Source organism: Protopterus annectens, chromosome 4.part0 (assembly GCF_019279795.1).
Source record: "Protopterus annectens isolate FY-2018-M chromosome 4.part0, PAN1.0, whole genome shotgun sequence".
NCBI lineage: Eukaryota > Metazoa > Chordata > Ceratodontiformes > Protopteridae > Protopterus > Protopterus annectens.
In genome coordinates, this window is record NC_056733.1 from 1,431,543,750 (window position 1) to 1,431,562,645 (window position 18,896).

At 40.5% G+C, this 18,896-nt stretch overlaps 1 protein-coding gene across 1 annotated transcript in view; it reads left to right on the forward strand.

Moving 5' to 3' along the window:
* HSPA4 (heat shock protein family A (Hsp70) member 4) overlaps window positions 1-18,896 on the forward strand; it is a 2,799,623-nt gene that overhangs the window by 451,340 nt on the left and 2,329,387 nt on the right. The window contains 1 exon segment of the mRNA XM_044069267.1: window positions 10,065-10,085. Within this exon segment, the coding sequence (XP_043925202.1) occupies window positions 10,065-10,085 (21 nt within the window).

An 18,896-nucleotide genomic window follows, 5' to 3' on the forward strand; every position in this document is an offset into this window, starting at 1 on the left:
GACCACTGTTGCTGTACGTCACTCTTTGGGCACATATCCTGTAGTAAGGCTGAGATTGAACAGTAGTTTTATGTTTGGGTTTAGCTCTTCTTGGAGTTCATGTAGGACGCAGCCCGGGACACCGTCTGGTCCCATTGATGCTGTGTTTTTTGCTTTGGAGAGGGCGGCTCTTACCTGAGCATCTGAGATGTCAGGGGGGCAGCACTCTGCTGGGATAGATATTTGTCCTTTTGGTGGGGAGGGGGGGGAGAAGTTTGCGCTGAACCTGTCAGTTAGGATGTTGGCAATGTCTGTGGGTTCGGTGTATTTTTTGTCATTTTGGACTAATTCTGAGCATATCTGGGAATTACCACCCAGGTTCCTAACATAACTAAAGAAAGCCTTGTGATTATCCTTAGTGTCCTGTGCAATTTTTCTCTCAAAGCTGGCCTTAGACAATGTTATGTGTGCCCGTAGTTTTTTGCTAATACTGATCAGTGATGCCTTCCCTTTTGGGGATTTTGCTCTATCATTTAGTAGCTTCCTCCTTCTATTGTATAGTTTGTTTATGGCTGGGGTCCACCAGACAGGACGTCTGCCTTTGGAGGATTGGGTCTTGATTTTATTTGGGATCGCATGATCCATGCATTCCTGAAGGTGTTCATAGAATGCGTTTATAAAGGATTCTGCGGTCTTGGCCGTATTTTCCACAGGCCCGGGGGCTTTGAAGGATTCCACCTCAGTTTTGAGGAGTGTGAAATTTGCTTTAGAGAAGTTTTTCACTGTGGTTTCTGGGCAGGGGTGGGGTCGGGATGTGAATATCCAGTGAGATTAGTTTATGGTCTGATCTTACCAGTGAGGGATACACTTCTGGTCTGGAGCATAGAGTCCCCATGTTGGTGATGATCAGGTCCAGTATGTTTTCCCCTCTTGTGGGAGTGGTAACAAGTTGTTCCATACCATTTGAGTTTATAAATTCTAGGAACCTTTGGGCTAGGGTGTTGGAGCTAGAGTAATGCTCCCAGTCTATGTTTGGGTAGTTGAAGTTGCCCAATATAATGGTGTTTGGAGAGACCTTCATATTTTCCAGTGTTCTCAGGAAGGTCGAGTGGGGTTCCTGGGTTTGGGAGGGTGGTCTGTAGCAGGCTATAAACTGGAAGGCAGTTTTACCCACTGTTAGTTGCACATGGATAGTCTCTGATGCTTTGTACTTTGCCACCAACCTGGAGGTGTGGGTATCTTTGATGAATATCGATACTCCCCCCCCTCCTTTTGTGGTCCAGTCCAAGTTTTGGGGCCGAAAAGCATGGTATGAGGTATAACCTGGTAGTGCTGGGGTGTTCTTGGGAGCCCTGAACCAGGTTTCTGTTACTGCACAGATATCGATGTTCTCCATGCTAAGGAAAGTTTCGAGTGCATGCATCTTGAGGTTTAGACTTCTGGCGTTGAGTAGCATTACTCTTAGTTTCTTATCCCTTGTGATACCTATGGAGGTGGGTTTGTCTTTTGAGCCTTGCCTAAAAAAGACACTATGGGGGTAGCAAGAGCCTTTGCCAATATCTGAAAGTCCAGGGGTGACAGGTGCAAGCCGTCCCTAGCGAAGCATCGTGGCTTGTCGAGCATATCATCCCAAGCTGACAGGCATTGGATCCCCTTTGAATGACACCAGTACTTAAGCCAATTGTTGAAATTGATCATCTTGTCTTCATATTGTGGCATCATTCTTGGTGAGGGTAAGATGCTACTCAAGATCAGGATCATACCGGTCTGGGCTACATGCTCAGAGAGCTCCTCTATGTCTCTTTTCATGTAGTCCAGGGAGGTACGTCTCAGGTCATTCACACCAGCATGGACAATGACTGAGTCATATTTGTACTTGCCTTGGAGTGACCTGAGTGCTTGTGTTATGTGGCGGATCCTAGCGCCCGACAGGCTGCTCACCATGACCCTCTTCTTGTTCAGCCTGGTGAGCGGGACGTCAGTGTGCCTGACGATAGAGTCACCTATTATAAGTGTATCAGGTGTGTTGTTTAGTCTTAAGGGCTGTGACTGTTCGGCACACTGGCTTTGTGAGATATGTGTTGCACGTGTTTTGTTTTGGGGTAGCGGCTGCTTGGGTGTCTGCTTTAGAGGTCTCTGCTGCTTCAGCAGATCTTTATTTAGAGCCTCCAAGTATGTTTTTGTGTGATTATGTGTTTGGTTTGCTATCATGGTAGGTCTATGTGAGACTAGAATTGTAGTGAGTGTGGTTTCCTTCTCCTCCTGACTGGTTATGCCAGTACTGAGTTGAGAGAGCTTAGCCTCCAGTTTGGCTATATGGTTGCATCTCTCACATGTGTTGGAATTTGTTGGGAGGAGGAGAGGGTTGCCTGTGTACATGAGGCAGTTGTAACACTGCCTCAATATTCCCAGATTCACCAGCTAGACCGGAGAGGAGATTGACAACTGACCTTTGGACATGCTAGAATAATATTGGGAATTCCTTAATAATTGAAAACCAGGGCCAGTGGGGAGTGAGGGTGTAGTGCTTTTAATTTTTAGTGCTGACTTATATAATTGCTTTAGTGAGCAAGTACCAGGTAACTTAAGTGCAATGTGTTACAGGTAACTTAAATGCAAAAACGACAAACAGTAACTTTCTTTCAAGTGAAACAAGGAAATAAGTACAGTAAGCAATGCAGATATCACTAGTGATCCACAGAAGTGAAGAGCATTATGTTTAATTTCTGTTTTTTATGGCAGTCTATTTGTGTCAGTTTTCATGTAGGAAAAGTACTCTGTGATACAGTACCTGTGCACATGTAGGAAAAGTGCTTTGTGATACATTACCTGTGCACATAGGAATAATACACTGTGACATAATACCTGTGCAAGTAGGAAAAGCATGCTGTGACACGGTACCTGTGCATGTAGGAAAACTATGCTGTCTCATGGTACTGTGCACTTCAGAGCAGTACATTGTGACACAGTACATGTGCACATAGGAATAATACACTGTGACATAATACCTGTGCATGTAGGGAAAGTATGCTGTGACATGGCACCTGTGCATGTAGGAAAAGTATGCTGTCACATGGTACTGTGTACTTCAGAGCAGTACATTGTGACACAGTACCTGTGCACATAGGAATAATACACTGTGACATAATACCTGTGCATGTAGGAAAAGTATGCTGTCACCTGGTACTGTGCACTTCAGAGCAGTACATTGTGACACAGTACCTGTGCAGCTAGGAACAACATATTGTGACATAGTATCTGTGCAAATTGAAATAAAATATGCTCTGACACAGTACCTGTGCATGCAGGAATAGTACCTGTGCATGTAGAAACAATACACAGGACACAGTACCTATGTATGTAGGAACACTACACTTTGATACAGTAGCTCTGCATGCAGAAACAAAACATTGTGACACAGTACCTATACACGCTGGAATAGTATGCTTGAAACACAGTTTCTGTGCATATAGGAACAATACACAGTACAGTAGAACCTGTGCATGTAGAAATAATGCACCATGACTTGTATGTAGGAACAATTCACATGCAAGGCCTGTCTATGTAAGGACAATTCACACACAGTGCCTGTGCATATAGGAACAATTCACACTCAGTACCTCTGTATGGAGAAATAATACATGTTGATGCAGTCTCTATGCATGTAGGAACAAAACATGTGCACACTGAAACAATGCAGTACTTTTGGCTGGAGGAAGAATATGCTGCAACACAGTACTTGTGCACATAGGAACAATACACTGTGACAAAGTACCTGTGCATAGAGGAATAATATCTTGTAACACAGTACCAGTGCATAAAAAAAAAAAAAAAAAAAATCACAGTGACACTGTACCTGTGTATGTATGAATAATACACTGGGACACAGAACATGTGGATCTGGGAACAATACTCTGTGACACAACACCTGTGCATGTAGAAACAAAACATTGTGACACAGTATATTTACATGTACGAAGAGTACTCTGTGACACAGTACCCATGAATGGTACAATATCACTGAATTTAGAGAACATGTAGAAATAGGACACTTTGCCATAGTACCTGTGCTTATAGGAACATTACACTGAAGCACAGTACCTACAGATGTAACAACAATGCACTGTGACACAGTACTGGGCATGAAGAAACAGTACTCTGTAATGCAGTGCCTGGGCATGCAGGGACAGTATTCTGTGAGACATTACCTGGGCCCCTAGAACAGTACTCTGTGACAGAGTATCTGTGAACATAAGAACAGTACTCTATGAGAAAGTACCTATGCAGATAGGAACAGTACTCTGTCACCATTCCTGCACATGTAGGAACAATACTCTATGACACAGTACCTGTGCCCATAAGACAGTACTTTGGGCTAGAGTACGTGTACGTATGAGCAGTACTCTGTAACACAGTACCTGTGCTTGTATGAACAATGCAATGTGACACATATCTGTGCACACAGGAACAATACACTGTGATATAATACATGTGCATGTAGGAAAAGTATGCTGTGACAATACCTTTGCATGTGGGAACAGTAATCTGCGGCACAGAACCTACACATGTATAAGCAATGCTCTGTAACACAGTACCTGCACATGTAGGAACAACACTCTGTGACACAGTACCGGTGCATGTAGGAACAATACACTGTGACACATATCTGTGCACACAGGAACAATACACTGTGATATAATACATGTGCATGTAGGAAAAGTATGCTGTGACAATACCTTTGCATGTAGGAACAGTACTCTGTGACACAGTACCTACACATGTAGGAGCAATACTCTGTAACACAGTACCTGCACATGTAGGAACAACACTCTGTGACACAATACCTGTGCATGTAGGAATTGTACTCTATGACACAGTACCTCCACATGTAGGAATAGTACTATGTGGCACAGCATCTGTGCATATAGGAAGAGTATTATGTGATGCAGTATCTATGCATATAGGAAGAGTATTCTGTGACATACCACCTGCGCATGTAGGAATAATACTCTGCAATATAGTACCTGTGCATGTAGGAACAGTACTCTGTGACACACTACCTGTGCATATAGGAACAATACACTGTTACACAGTGCCTGTACACACAGAAACAGTACTATGTGACATATTACCTGTGCACATAGGAAAAGTACTCAGTGACACAGTACCTGTGCATGTAGGAAAAGTACTCAGTGTCACAGTACCTGTGCATGTAGGAACAGTACTCAGTGACACAGTAGCTGTGCACATATAGGAAGAGTACTCTGTGACACAGTACCTGCATGTGTACGAACAGTACTTTGTGATACAGTACCTGTGCATGTAGGAACAGTACTCTGTGACACAGTACCTGCAGATGTACACATGTAGGGACAGTACTTAGTGACATAGCACCTGCTCATGTAAGAACAGTAATACGTAACACAGTACCTTTACACATAGGAACACTACTTTGTGACTCAGTACCTTTGTATATAGGAAACGTACTCTGTGACACAGTACCTGTGTATATAGGAATAGTAGTTTGTGACACAGTACCTGCACAGGCAGGAACACTATTCTGCCAAACAGTACCTGTGCATGTAGGAACAGTACTCTGTGACAGAGTACCTGTGCATACAGAAACAGTATTCTGTGACATAGTCCCTGTGCATGTAGGAACAGTACACTGTGACACAGTACCTGTGAATAACAGTGACTGTGCATGTAGGAACAGTACTATGTGACACAGTACCTATGTATGTAGGGACACTACTCTCTGACACAGTTCCTGTGAACATAGGAACAGTACTCTGTGACACAGTGCCTGTATATGTAGGAACAATACTCTGTGACTCAGTACCTGTGTATGTAGGAAAAGTACTCTGTGACACAAGACCTGCGTATATAGGAACAATAGTCTGTGACATAGGGCGGCCATGGTGGTGCAGCGGTTAGCACTGTCACCTCACAGCAAGAGGTTCTCTGGTTCGATCCTTGGCTGGGGTGCCTTCTGTGTGGAGTTTGTATGTCCTCCCTGTGGTCGCGTGGGTTTCCTCTGGGTGCTCCGGTTGCCTCCCACATCCCAAAGACATGCTGTAGGTGGATTGAACACACTAAATTGGCCCTAGGTGTGAGTGTGTGTGTGTGTGTGTGTGTGTGTGCCTTCTGTGGAAGGTTGGGCGCCGGGCTGGCAACTCAGCACTGTAAAACTCTACTGCCAATCATGAGCGGACAGCTGATCCGCTGTGGCGACCCCTAACTGGGAAAAGCGAAAAGTAGAAGAAGAAGATGTCCGTGACATAGTACCTGCACATGTAGAAACACTATTCTGTGACATAGTACCTGTGCATGTAGGAACACTACTCTGTGACACAGTACCTGCAAACAAAGAAGCAGTACTCTATGACACAGTATCTCTGCATGTAGCAATAGTATTCTGTGACACAGTTCCTGCACGTGTAGGAACAGTACTCTTTGGCAAAGCAGCTCTGCATGTAGGAACAGTACTCTGTGACACCATACTTCTGAATACAGGAACAATAAACTATGAAACTGTGCCTGTATACATAGTAAAAGTTCTCTATGACACAGTACATGTGCATGTAGGAAAAGTCGTCTGTGACACAGCACCTGCACATGTAGGAATAGTACTCTGTGACACACTACCCATGTATGTAGGAACAATACACTGAAGTACAGTACCTGTACACATATAGGAACACTACTCTGTGACACAGTACCTGTGCACATAGGAACAGTACTCGATGACACAGTATCTGCACATGTAGGAACAGCACTCTGTGACATAGTACCTGCATGTGTAGTAGGAACAGTACTATGTGATGCAGTACCTGCACATGTAGGAACAGTAATATTTTACACAGTACCTGTGTATGTAGGAATAGTAGTCTGTGACACAGTACTTGCACATGTAGGAACAGTACTCTGTGACACAGTACCTGTGCATATAGGAACAGTACTCTGTGATGTAGTCCCTGTACATGTAGGAACAGTACACTGTGACACCGCACCTGTGAATAATAGTGACTGTGCATGTAGGAACACTACTCTGTGACACAGTACCTGTGAACATGGGAACAGTACTCTGTAACAAAATACCTACACATATAGGAACAGTACTCTGTGACACAGTACCTGTGTATGTAGGAATAGTAGTCTGTGACACAATACCTGCACATATAGGAACACTATTCTGTGACATAGTACCTGTGCATGTAGGAATAATACTGCATGACACAGTGTGCATAGGAACAGTACCCTGTGACATAGTCCCTGTGCATGTAGGAACAGTACACTGTGACACAGTATCTGTGGATAACAGGCAGTGACTTTACATGTAGGTACAGTACTCTGTGACACAGTACCTGTGCATACAGGAACAATAAACTGTGACACTGTACCTGTGCACATAGGAAAAGTAGTCTGTGGCACAGTACCTGAACATCTATGAGCAGTATTCCATGATATAGTACCTGCACATGTAGAAACAGTACTCTGTGACACAGTACCTGAACACATAGGAATAGCACTCTGTGACACAGCACCTGCACATGTAGGAACAGTACTCTATGACATAGTACCTGTGCATGTAGGAACAGTACTCTGCAACATAGTACCTGTGCATGTAGGAACAGTACTCTGTGATTCAGTACCAGTGTTTGTAGGAATGATACTCTGTGACATAGTACCTGTGCATGTAGGAACAGTATTCTGCAACATAGTACCTGCGCATGTAGGAACAGTACTCTGTGATTCAGTACCAGTGTATGTAGGAATGATACTCTGTGACATAGTACCTGTGCATGTAGGAACAGTAGCCTGTGACACAGTACCTGCACATGTAGGAACAGTACTCTCTGACACAATACCTATGTATGTAGGTACAGTGCTCTCTGATTCAGTACCTGTGTATGTAGGAACAGTACTCTGTGACACAGTACCTTGTATGTTGGAACAGTAGTTTGTGGCACAGTACCTGCACATGTAGGAACAGTACTCTGCAACATAGTACCTGTGCATGTAGGAGCACTACTCTGTCACACACTACCTGAGTACATGGGAACGGCTCTCTGTGACACAGTCCCTGTGCATGTAGGAACAATAGTCTGTGACACAGTACCTGTGCATGTAGGAATAATACTCTGTGACACAGTACTTGCACATGTTGGAACAGTACTATGTGACACAGAACATGTACATTTAAGATCAGTTCTCTGTGACCCAGTACTTGTGCATGTAGGAACTCTCTGACACAGTACCTGTGCACATAGGAACAGTACTCTGTGACACATTACCTGTGTATGTAGGAACAGTACTCTGTGACTCGGTACTTATGCATGTAGGAACACTACTCTGTGACACAGTACCTGTGTAGGTCAGAACAGTAGTCTGTGACACAGTACCTGCACATGTAGGAACAGTAGTCTGTGACACAGTACCTGCACATGTAGGAACAGTACTCTGTGACATAATAAGTGCACATGTAGGAAGGGTGATCTATGGCACTGTACCTGTGCATGTAGGAACAGTACTATTTGATACAGTACCTGTGCAAGTAGGAACAGTACTCTGTGAATTAGTACATGTGCATGTATGAGTGGTACTCTGTGATTCGGTTCCTGTGCATGTAGGAACAGTACTCTGTGATATAATACTTGTGCATACAGAAACAGCACTCTGTGACACAGTAACTGTGGTTATAGGAACAGTTCTCTGTGACATAGTCCCTGTATATTGTAGGAACAGTAGACTGTGACACATTACCTGTGAATAACAGTGGCTGCTTTTCTAGGAGCATTGTAATCCAACACTGTACCTGCCAGGTGACACAGTAACTGTGTACCTATGAATGTTTTGTGAAATGCAGTACTTGTGTAAGCAGCAGCATCCTGTAACATAATACTTGTATATGTAGGAGCATTGTATTCTTGTGCATGATACACTGTTTTATTTCACAAAATATGTCATTGTCATTGCAAAACTCTGTTCCAAAATGTGATTTTTATACAGTGGCTACTGGATGCAGAATGGCACTTCCATACCTAATGAAATCACATCCTAAGATAAGTCTTTGTAGTGTTTGTTGTAGACCTGTAGATAACTCTAAAGTTTACATACATATATATTTAACTTGGTTAATAAATGGTCACAATGTTATTAGTTTTCAGTGTCACACTTAGATGTTCATTTGCATCCATGCGAGTCCAGCACTGAAATGCAGGTGTTAAATTGGATAGTGATGTGTGTCAATGCCACAGCTTATGACCAATGCAAGTCAATAGTAAGCAATGACAAATGCATGTTCAGTGTCTGTTTACAGAAACAAATATGGGTGCCTGCTCCCCCAAAAAAGGAAGAATCCATTGGTTATCCTGTAAAACTAAGTGGTTAATAAAATAAAAAAATGTAATATAAATGTCTTCTTAGAATGGTACATGTTCTAATAGCTACCATCAAGTTTGGAAAATAAATGACTACCAGTAGAAAAAGAAGCCATGATATCATAGATAAAATGCTATCAATTTTTTGACAGTTCCCCTTTGCTGGGATGTATGCTGCTGCATAAATTCAGTCCACATGTTGTCATTGCACCTTTGCTTCATACATGGATGGTTCGTATCACACAGTATGCACATCCACTGCCATTTCTGGTCAGTAAAGTTTGCTTGCTATCTGTCTTTCTGCCTGTCTGTAAACTCTAGGACATTTCATTTTTCTGACTATTGTTCTTACTAACTTTTCATTTTATTCAGTTGAAATAAAATACTACTACAAACCAAATCTTGACCAGATTCTAGAAAATGTTTGAATTTTCCATTTCTGCATTTGAATGCCCAGACCACAAAATGTACTGCTAAGAGAAGGTACCATTACAGACTCAAAAGTTTCATGATAAACTACTGCAAAATAAAGCAAATAAAGAAACTTGCTCTGTAAGGGGACAATGAAGTGATTAGAAAGTGGAACACTCTCTGAAACTGCAAAACAGGGATGTTCCCCAATGGGAATTTACCTTTGTTGTGTTCTGTCTGAACGACAGAAACAGTTAACAGAAGCAGGCTGCATGTTAACAGAAAGCAAAGCAATGGACTTTTTTTTTACGAGTACAGAACCAGTGGATGTTGAAACAACTTTTTTACTAAGCAGCTAGTAAGTCTATGAAAAAAAGCCACCAGCCATTATAACAGTTTCAGTGACCTGGTAAAAAAAGCCCAAAACATATATATATTCAAAAATTAACTGCATTAATACTGAGTTAGGTAAACATTTTTTAACTTTATATCCATGTGCAACAGAAATGCATAGCTACAGAACAAACAAATAAGGGCTGAAACTGAAGAAGAGTTTGTGTAGTAACAAGAGGTACATATAAATAAGCACAAGAAGAAATGGCTGATTACAACTAAGAAAACTGATGGGCAGACAGCACAACTTCAGTTTGTAATTCATGCTGTTTATGCAGAGTTACCCAGAGGCCTAACCTGTATTCAAAACCAAAAGCATACAAAGTACACATCTTATGTTGCTATAGGTGCCTTGTTAAACCACAGTGACCATCACATCTGCATTGACAGGATTAAAAGTGTTTAATATTTCACTGACCTACCAGTTGTATGCAGCACTCTCTATAAGGTCATATTCAGAAAATGGCCTCAATCCATCAAACTAATTTGAAGGCAGAGGTACACCAGTTGCAGAAAGCCTGCACTCAGCCACAAGGTGCCTTACTGCACATAATAAAATAATTAAGTGATTATTTGTGAGGTCTTTATTTGGTTATGTGTGTCTATTGTTTAAGGTTAAAGCCGGCCACTCAGTTTGCACTAGGCCCATAATGAGCTACCCTATCAGTTGGTCATCCCACCAAGCAATACAATTTTCCCTTGGCCTTTTTACTATAGAATCTAAAGGTGAGACAAAAGTTACATTCTCAGTCAACATCCTTTGGCATTTACTTTTCTGAATTCAAGACCAGTGTCAGTGGTCTCTGGCTTACTAAATTTGCAGATGGTTGCAAATTAGGAGCTGTCGCTGAATCCAAGACTAACACAAATAAACAACTGGTGTCAGAGCCATGGACTAAAACTAAATGCCAAAAAAATGCATAATGGTATCCATTGGGAGGTCATCCATCCCTGGTTGCTATCATATTGACAACATACCTTTAAGGGTTGACCCAGTAGTCAGGGACGTCGGGATACACATAAACAGTAATCTAGTCTTTGACCATCATGCGTCTACAGTAGTCAGTAAATCATTCTATGTTGTGCAACTTACAAACAAAGGTATGGCAAGTCCAAGAAAGTCATTGTTCAACTATATTCTGCATTCATCAGACCTATCATTGAGTGCAATGCCCCCTTTGGTATGTAGTTAGCCAGACGTATCCAACAGTTGGAATGTCCAAAGTGGTTCCTCACTGAAAGAATACAGGACATAAGTAACATGTCCTATGCAGACTGCATCAAGGCCCTATCCTATATTCTATCTCCTACAGGCACTGAGGGGATATCTGTGCCTGGCATACAAAGCATAGTAAGACCTCACCCTGATGGACCTTCTGCATATCCACAAAACAAACAACACTAGACTTACCCATTCTAAAGACTTAAACCTTGCCTGTGATATAAATAGAACCTGCTGGAGAGACAGGTATATATCTCAGAGACTACCATTTCTCTGGAACAAGCTCCCTAACCCAATTCAGGTATAACTTAGAAAATTGGATGGGGAATAGGAAATTCATCCCTGGTTTGGCACCTATGCCTCTAATGGGCACAGGCAGCCTATAAATGGTTCATCTCCTAGGCCCTTGCTTTTAAATGTTTCATCTCCTAAGCCCCTGCTTACAATTATCAAGGGTACCAGGACTTGTCAGAAATTTGGGATGCATGGCTAGGCTTAAAAAGGCCCTTGTGCTTGTTAGCCTAGTAAACACCTATGAACATATGAACCTATAAACACCCCTCAGTGGTCTCTGCACACTGTCAAAACACACAAATGAACCATAATATTTATTTTTCCCTTCTGTTTTCTAGTGTTTATGATTCTACAGTGAATATCCTATACCAGTGGTGGTGAACCTTTTGGGCTCAGCCTGTCAAAAAGTCGGAAAATGCCTATCTTGACTCTGCTGGCATGTCACCCCCCCCCCAACAAAAGAGAAACAATTCTTTACATATTCATTTATTTAAAAAAACAAAAGTCCAATCATCTGTGCTTCTATGTAAAAGAAAAATCAGTGACTTACAATAGAGAAAACAATATGTGCACTTATAATTGGGTTTAAAATAGTGCACCAAAAAATTACCCTACTTTTAACAGTAATTTTGAATTGAACTGAAAAAAATATGAAACACATTGCATTTGATTTGATTAACATCAATGAATTACTTTTTTGTTGCCGAGTTTGATAAATAAATGCAGGGTCACATATTTCTTGTGTTTTTGTTCATTCAGTTACTTTGGTAACTTGGGTGTTGGTGAAAGCTGGTCTGTGACCCAAAACTTCATGATGCGTCACCTTTTACATGCATGTCATAGGTTCGCCATTACTGTCCTATACAGTACAACTCATACCCAGTTATTCTGTGAACTTGTTTCAAGCAACTATGTGCTGCAATAAAACTTTCCTCACTTTTCCTTTTATCTGGCCCACTGTCCTATCTTTCAAAATCACTGGACTGTGATCCACAGTCAATATTATAAACATCTTTTTGCAGGGAGATAAGGCCCCAACCCTTCTCACACAAAAGCACTGCCCCCACATTCCTGCTACCAACCCCTAGCTCACAGTGTCCTGAGCAGAACAAAAACTCTCATGAGAGCACAATCTACGATCATTCCTGCACAAACCCCAGAATCACACATTGGTGACTGACATTATCAATGTCACTCACTAGTGTACTCTATATTCTTATTAAATGTCTAACGCCCTTAAACTGTCTTCTGCAGTCTGTATATAATGCACTCCTGAATCATTACTCATAAAGCCATTACCCCAAAGCCCACAACAATTTTCTTACTTTGTTTTACTTTGCATTATTTATAGATAAATATGAAGTTTACTGCCCTTGTGGGGCATCGTAAGCCTAGCCAGTTTCCTCAAATGTGACAATCAAACCCAGGACCTTGTGTCTGCGAGATAAACACCTTAACCATTATGCAAACTCCATCGAGTTCTTTTCTTCTTAACACCTTTCTGTATAACAAATCTTCAGAAATGGTGACTTTATTCAAAATGTCATTTCACTTCCATACAACATGAACAGCAACATTATGATGATGTTATTTCTTCATTCTGCCTGTCATTGTCTACATCAATGCTGGGTTTTCATACTACAGCACTACTATATAACAATTAGAGTCCTAGGTAAGATTCCTTGCTACGATCTCATCAGTCACCATTTACATATTATGCTCTTCTGAGCATGTCAGTAAATTAAACCACGCCCCATACCCATCCTTAAAACGGAGCTTGTGCTAGTGAGATCCCCTGTTTAACATGGCTGGAAACAATCCTGCTACTTCCCCTTACCTTAGAGACTTGTCAGGCTTTCCCAGGAATCAACTCCTGGCTCAGGGAAAAAACGCTTCCTTACATCAGCCTGAACCCCCTTTTGGGTTATTACACATCCCTTTGTTATATGAAAATATTTCTCTCCTACCTTATTAATTTTCATGAGATAAAACATAGAGCACAAGAGTGTGGATATTGCTGCAGTGCAAAGCTGAGCGTTTTACCCTGCCGTGAAGTAATTACACTGCAATGTATTACTCCTGCTAAGTGCTCACTTTTATAAACAAATTGTTAGTTTTTGTTTTAAGGTCAACCTTAATGGTGTAGTCAGTGGTAGCATGCACCTTCAGCTTGGCAGCTAATCTGGTATCTTGAGTTCATGTAGTGTCTATAATTTAGTATATTCCACACTCATTCTCTCTTCCAACATTCATATTTAATCTCTTCAGGCTTTTGTTACAGAGTTTATTAATGCTGAATATCAGCAACGTAGGAAGCAGAATGCACAAACAATAACATCTGATTATAGTCAATCCTAAATTCTGTAACAATTCAAACAGATTAGCTCTTGGTTTCCTTTTTAGCTCATGTGAGGGTAAACTCCTTAACTGATGAAGGAAACTAACGCCTGAAACACAAGCTGATACTTTTCTATAGCTTTTCCTTAGTGTTTGCAGGAGAATTTGTGAGATGAGGTGTGTACAAGCAGTACAGAGGGCTGTTTGGTTAGAGCAGAGGGGCTGGATAAATATGTTTTCACCCTACTGTTGTAGCTGTTGTAGCTCAACAACACACACACAGAAGGAGAGAGACTGTTAACTATTTTCTTTACTGAAATGATTATATCCTATAAGCACATTGAAATCATGGAAGTACATACTGTTGCTATCAGAGGAACATAAAGAAACAATATGCTATTTCCTACAGTGGGTGTATCATTTTGCCAAATTCAGTTCTTCCTCATGCTCATAAAATTATTCTGAGACTAAATTCATGCAACAGGTAATTACGTGAGATAAAACAGCAAATAAAACTAGAAGACAGTCATATTTCTAACTTTCTGCGCCAAAAATCGGAACTGGTCTTTATTCAGCTGCATGAATTTCTGCTGCTGAGATATGAAGTAAAAAACTGATTGGATGATGCAGAGAGATAGGTCAGAGTATGACCTAGATGACCCAGGTTTGAATAGCAGTTGGTGGGAGCTGAGGGAGTGGACATCTCACAGCCACACACAAATAGGTTCAAGCTGTGCCCTCTTGGGAAGGGTACTTGTGCCTCTCTTCCAAGTTGTCATTTGCCTGAAGAAAATAAAAATCCTCTTTTAGGCTGCCATATGATAACCCCTTATCAGTTCTGAGAGAGTCAACTGGATAAGAAACTGAGGGTAAGCGAAAAAGAAGTGGTCCAATTTTTTTAAAGATAAAAAATAAAAAATACGACTGCTGATTGTATCAACAGTATTTTTTCTAGTTTACCAGTGAAGGCCTATGCTAACAGAAGAGACTGATATATTATTTATATACATTACTAGGGTTGTTGTTGTTGTGTCTTTCAGCTTTTCCCAGTTAGGAGTCGCCACAGCAGAACTCCGGTCCGCTAATGATTGGCAGTAGATTTTTACGTGCCAAGTTGCCAGCCCTGATGCACAACCTTCAACAAAGGTATGCCCATTCATGCATGTATCCACACAGAAGATGCTCTAGCTGAGAATCGAACAGGACAACATCTTACTGTGAAGTGACAACACTACCGCAGCACCACCACCGCAGTATACATTACTAGGGTGTGGGTTAAAATTATATTCAAGAGCGCTGCAGTTTATTCCACAGGATAAAGCACAAGTGACCAATCACAGCAGGAGTGAGTATAACACAGCACACCCCATACCCTAACCAAGTGTTAATGCTATTATACTATGATACTGAAGATAATTTTTGTACATATCCATCTGCTTTTTTCAGTTATTTTTGTTCATGCAAGTGTGAATTGCAAGTTTTCTTCCATAATTACAAATGTATAATAGTGTTCCCAAGTACACTAACATAAGTACATAGTTAGATAGCCAGTAACATCGAATCCTGAAATCACTCTACACCCTCTCACTATCTATGAGCTGAAAGTGTTGTACTGGAATGTGATTCATATCATGTGCTGTGATGCAGTTCATAGGTATAAATTGCTTTGCAATTAATTAGCATTTGAGGATATATAACATGAGTTATTTATTAGCCTCATGGCTAATTCAGGTTTTCAAGAACTTTCATTGGTGGGATTCAAGAAAATAACCCACATTTTTGTGTGCAGAAATTAAGCATGCACATGAAGGCATAGTCAGCACTGAAATTTTTGTGAAAAAAAATTAATACAACCTGATCAGTTCAAAAAAATATTAGTTTACATTAGGTGCCTGTCAAGAAATGCTCCACGTGGAGTAGAACCTTAATCCTGTGTTACTATCAAACCTTAGATGCATGACAATAGTGTCCCATGCATATACTTTAAATGGAATGAACAGTCATCAGTGGTGATACAAATGAATGTAATTCCCTTTTAATTAAATAAAAGGACAGACTGATATGCACAGTTATGAGTCCTACAATCACCTGTAGTTATAGCAAACAATAAAATTATCCCAGTATGATGGGTGCTGTAGGAAATCACTTGAATTAAGTTTTTTTTGCATCAACTATATGAGGGCACTCATTTGTAGGAATACCACTGAAACATTGTATCATTTCAATTCAAGTTGCAAGACAACTGAGAGCTCATTTATGAGCTAAGAGGTGGATGTCGTATAACACCGAATGAACAGCAAATTACATATATCGTCAACAGGTAACTTGAGAAACTGGGCCGATAGAAATGTAAGTAGTGTCATAACTTAGGTATCTTCTCCATCAATGAGTGCCTTACTGAGAAAAGCTTGAAATATTTAGTATATCATGAGATTCTACAGGCAGTGCCATGATGAGTAACGTATGACTCCATGTTTTCGCTCCAGTTTTACTGCATGTTTTTCGAATGCTAAGCAGGAAAACAATTGATGACTCTAATTGCTTCCTCCTTAGCAGATGAACATAGCTAACTATAAAGGAGTTTGCAGCAAAAGAGGTGAAATTATGTTAGTTTATTAGATGGGTTCATCATCCCTGCTTTATTTAATTCAGTGCTACACATGTAACAGGTTACATCTCTGCTACAGAGTATATGCTGTTCAGAGATCAGACTGTCACCACATTGTGGAAAACATTCTGAGATACATTTATTTACACAGTGGGACTATAGAGTCAGTTTTGAATTACAATCGATTGTGTAATGGTTATTTTAATTTCAGAAATATAATTTTGTGCTTTCTCTGTTACACTCCACCCACATTTTTGGATTATCTGTTTTACTACATCACCTACACGGCCTTGGAAGGAAAAACGTACCTCAATTGCAGTAGCCAAATACTTTATTCTGCATAATTTCCAGAGCTCTGCTTCACTTACAGGAGTGTAAAAGAGAATTTACTAAAACATGTGGAGATTTTTACCAAACAGCATACCTTTTTGTTTTATGATCATTGAGAAGTAGTCTGTTGTTATTTAACCACACATAAAAGGAAATGAAATCTGACTGAAAAGTTTGCTTAAACACGTGGGATCATTTGCATTTTGTACAAGGCTGGAATCACCTGTGTGTTATACAACAAAAATGTTTTTGGTATCTGTATACATTATGCTGCCAGAATAAAGACAGTCCCAGAGTTGAAACTTCAGAAGCTATTGTCTTTACCTGGTAAGGGACAAGCTGTTTTTTCTGGCACATTACTGACTCACTACAGTTGGATAAATACCTTTGATAACCAATTGGAAAGTCTCCATTCTGTCTGCTTTCATTACCTTAATGGTAGTAAGTGATGATGATTCCAGCAGGTCTGGATAACAATTTGGAATACAATTTCCTTTGTCCACTATAATGGATATATAGTCATTTAGACAATCACTGAGTGCTGTACGGCAATGGCCAGCCCCAAATGCATGCTCATTTGAAGATATGAGATTGTGCTGTGATAGATGTTGTGTGAGTCAGATGCTCACAACTTTTTGGAAAACATTTGACCACTGCGCTCAATATGCATATACGCCTGCAATGGGTCATATGGCTTAAATGTACAAAGAGGTGATGAGAGCTAGCAGTAGGTCACTGATGTTTTTTTCACATTTTTTACTTTGTTATTTTTCTGTTTTTTTTTAGAAGACTGCATTGTTAATATCATTTTGGAGTAAGAATCTATGTTGTTTTGTTATATAATATATCTTGTATTTTATTTTGTATCTTATCGTACCCTGAAGCTTTTCTGAAAAGGAAGTATCAACTGCAGTTGGACTACCCTCGTCAACAACTATAAATAAACAAATAAATAAATTGTGTTACTATAAGCACAATATGTTGAAGACAGAAATGTTTGTATTTGGACAGATGTACAATACCAAGGCAAAAACACATTTTCCAGTCTGAGAGAAGTAAGCAGAAGTGTCAGCAGTTTTCTGACATTGTTTTAAGGTACGTAGGTATTAAAACAGTTTGGACCCATCATACCCTTTGTCAGGATTGGAGCTTTTATTCATTTCTAGATCTTGTAGTGCCTCTGCTTTGCCAGCTATATTCCCCGTAGACACAGGCTGCAACTGTGTCTCTCATTAGGTAATCAGTATCTCTGGGTTTACAGAATCTCCAGGTAGTATCCTCATCCAAAATAATTGTTCTGCCTGAACTACTGAGATCAGAGTAGTACAAATCAGATCTGGCTTTAATACAACATTATTCACCAAGCAAATTGTTTTTCAGTAAGTCATGATCAGAGTGGTACAGTTACATAAACAGAAAAATATCAAAAAGATTCTTACTTGGGGCAGACTCTCCCCACACAGCCCAAGGCAATAGCCCTAAAATAAAAGCCCTGATGACTGCCTGGATGATTGCCTTCCCAGATGGGCTCTTGCCACAGTGAAGGCATGAATGAGCTGATTGATAACAAGAGGGCTGAAGGAAGACAGCAGAGAAAAATACAATATTAAAAGCAGAGCATCACATTTGTGGCACTAAAAAGTGTGAATAAGAAAGTGTAAATTTGAATTTCCAACATTAAAATGAAAACATGCTTTCACCTTACTTACCCTGTCTCTCTTTTACCCCAACTACTGCTCCTCCAACTAACATCCATCCTTAATCCTCTCTTAGTAATACCCCTCCTCACCCACCTCATCATCTTGCCTGTCTGTGGTTAGCTCAACCCCTCTGCTAGCAGAACTTTTCTACTTCTATTTTTGTTATTATTTCTGCTTATATCTTTCCTCTTCTATTTTCTGTTCCTGCTTTGGTGATACCGTACCTCATTAATGTTGAT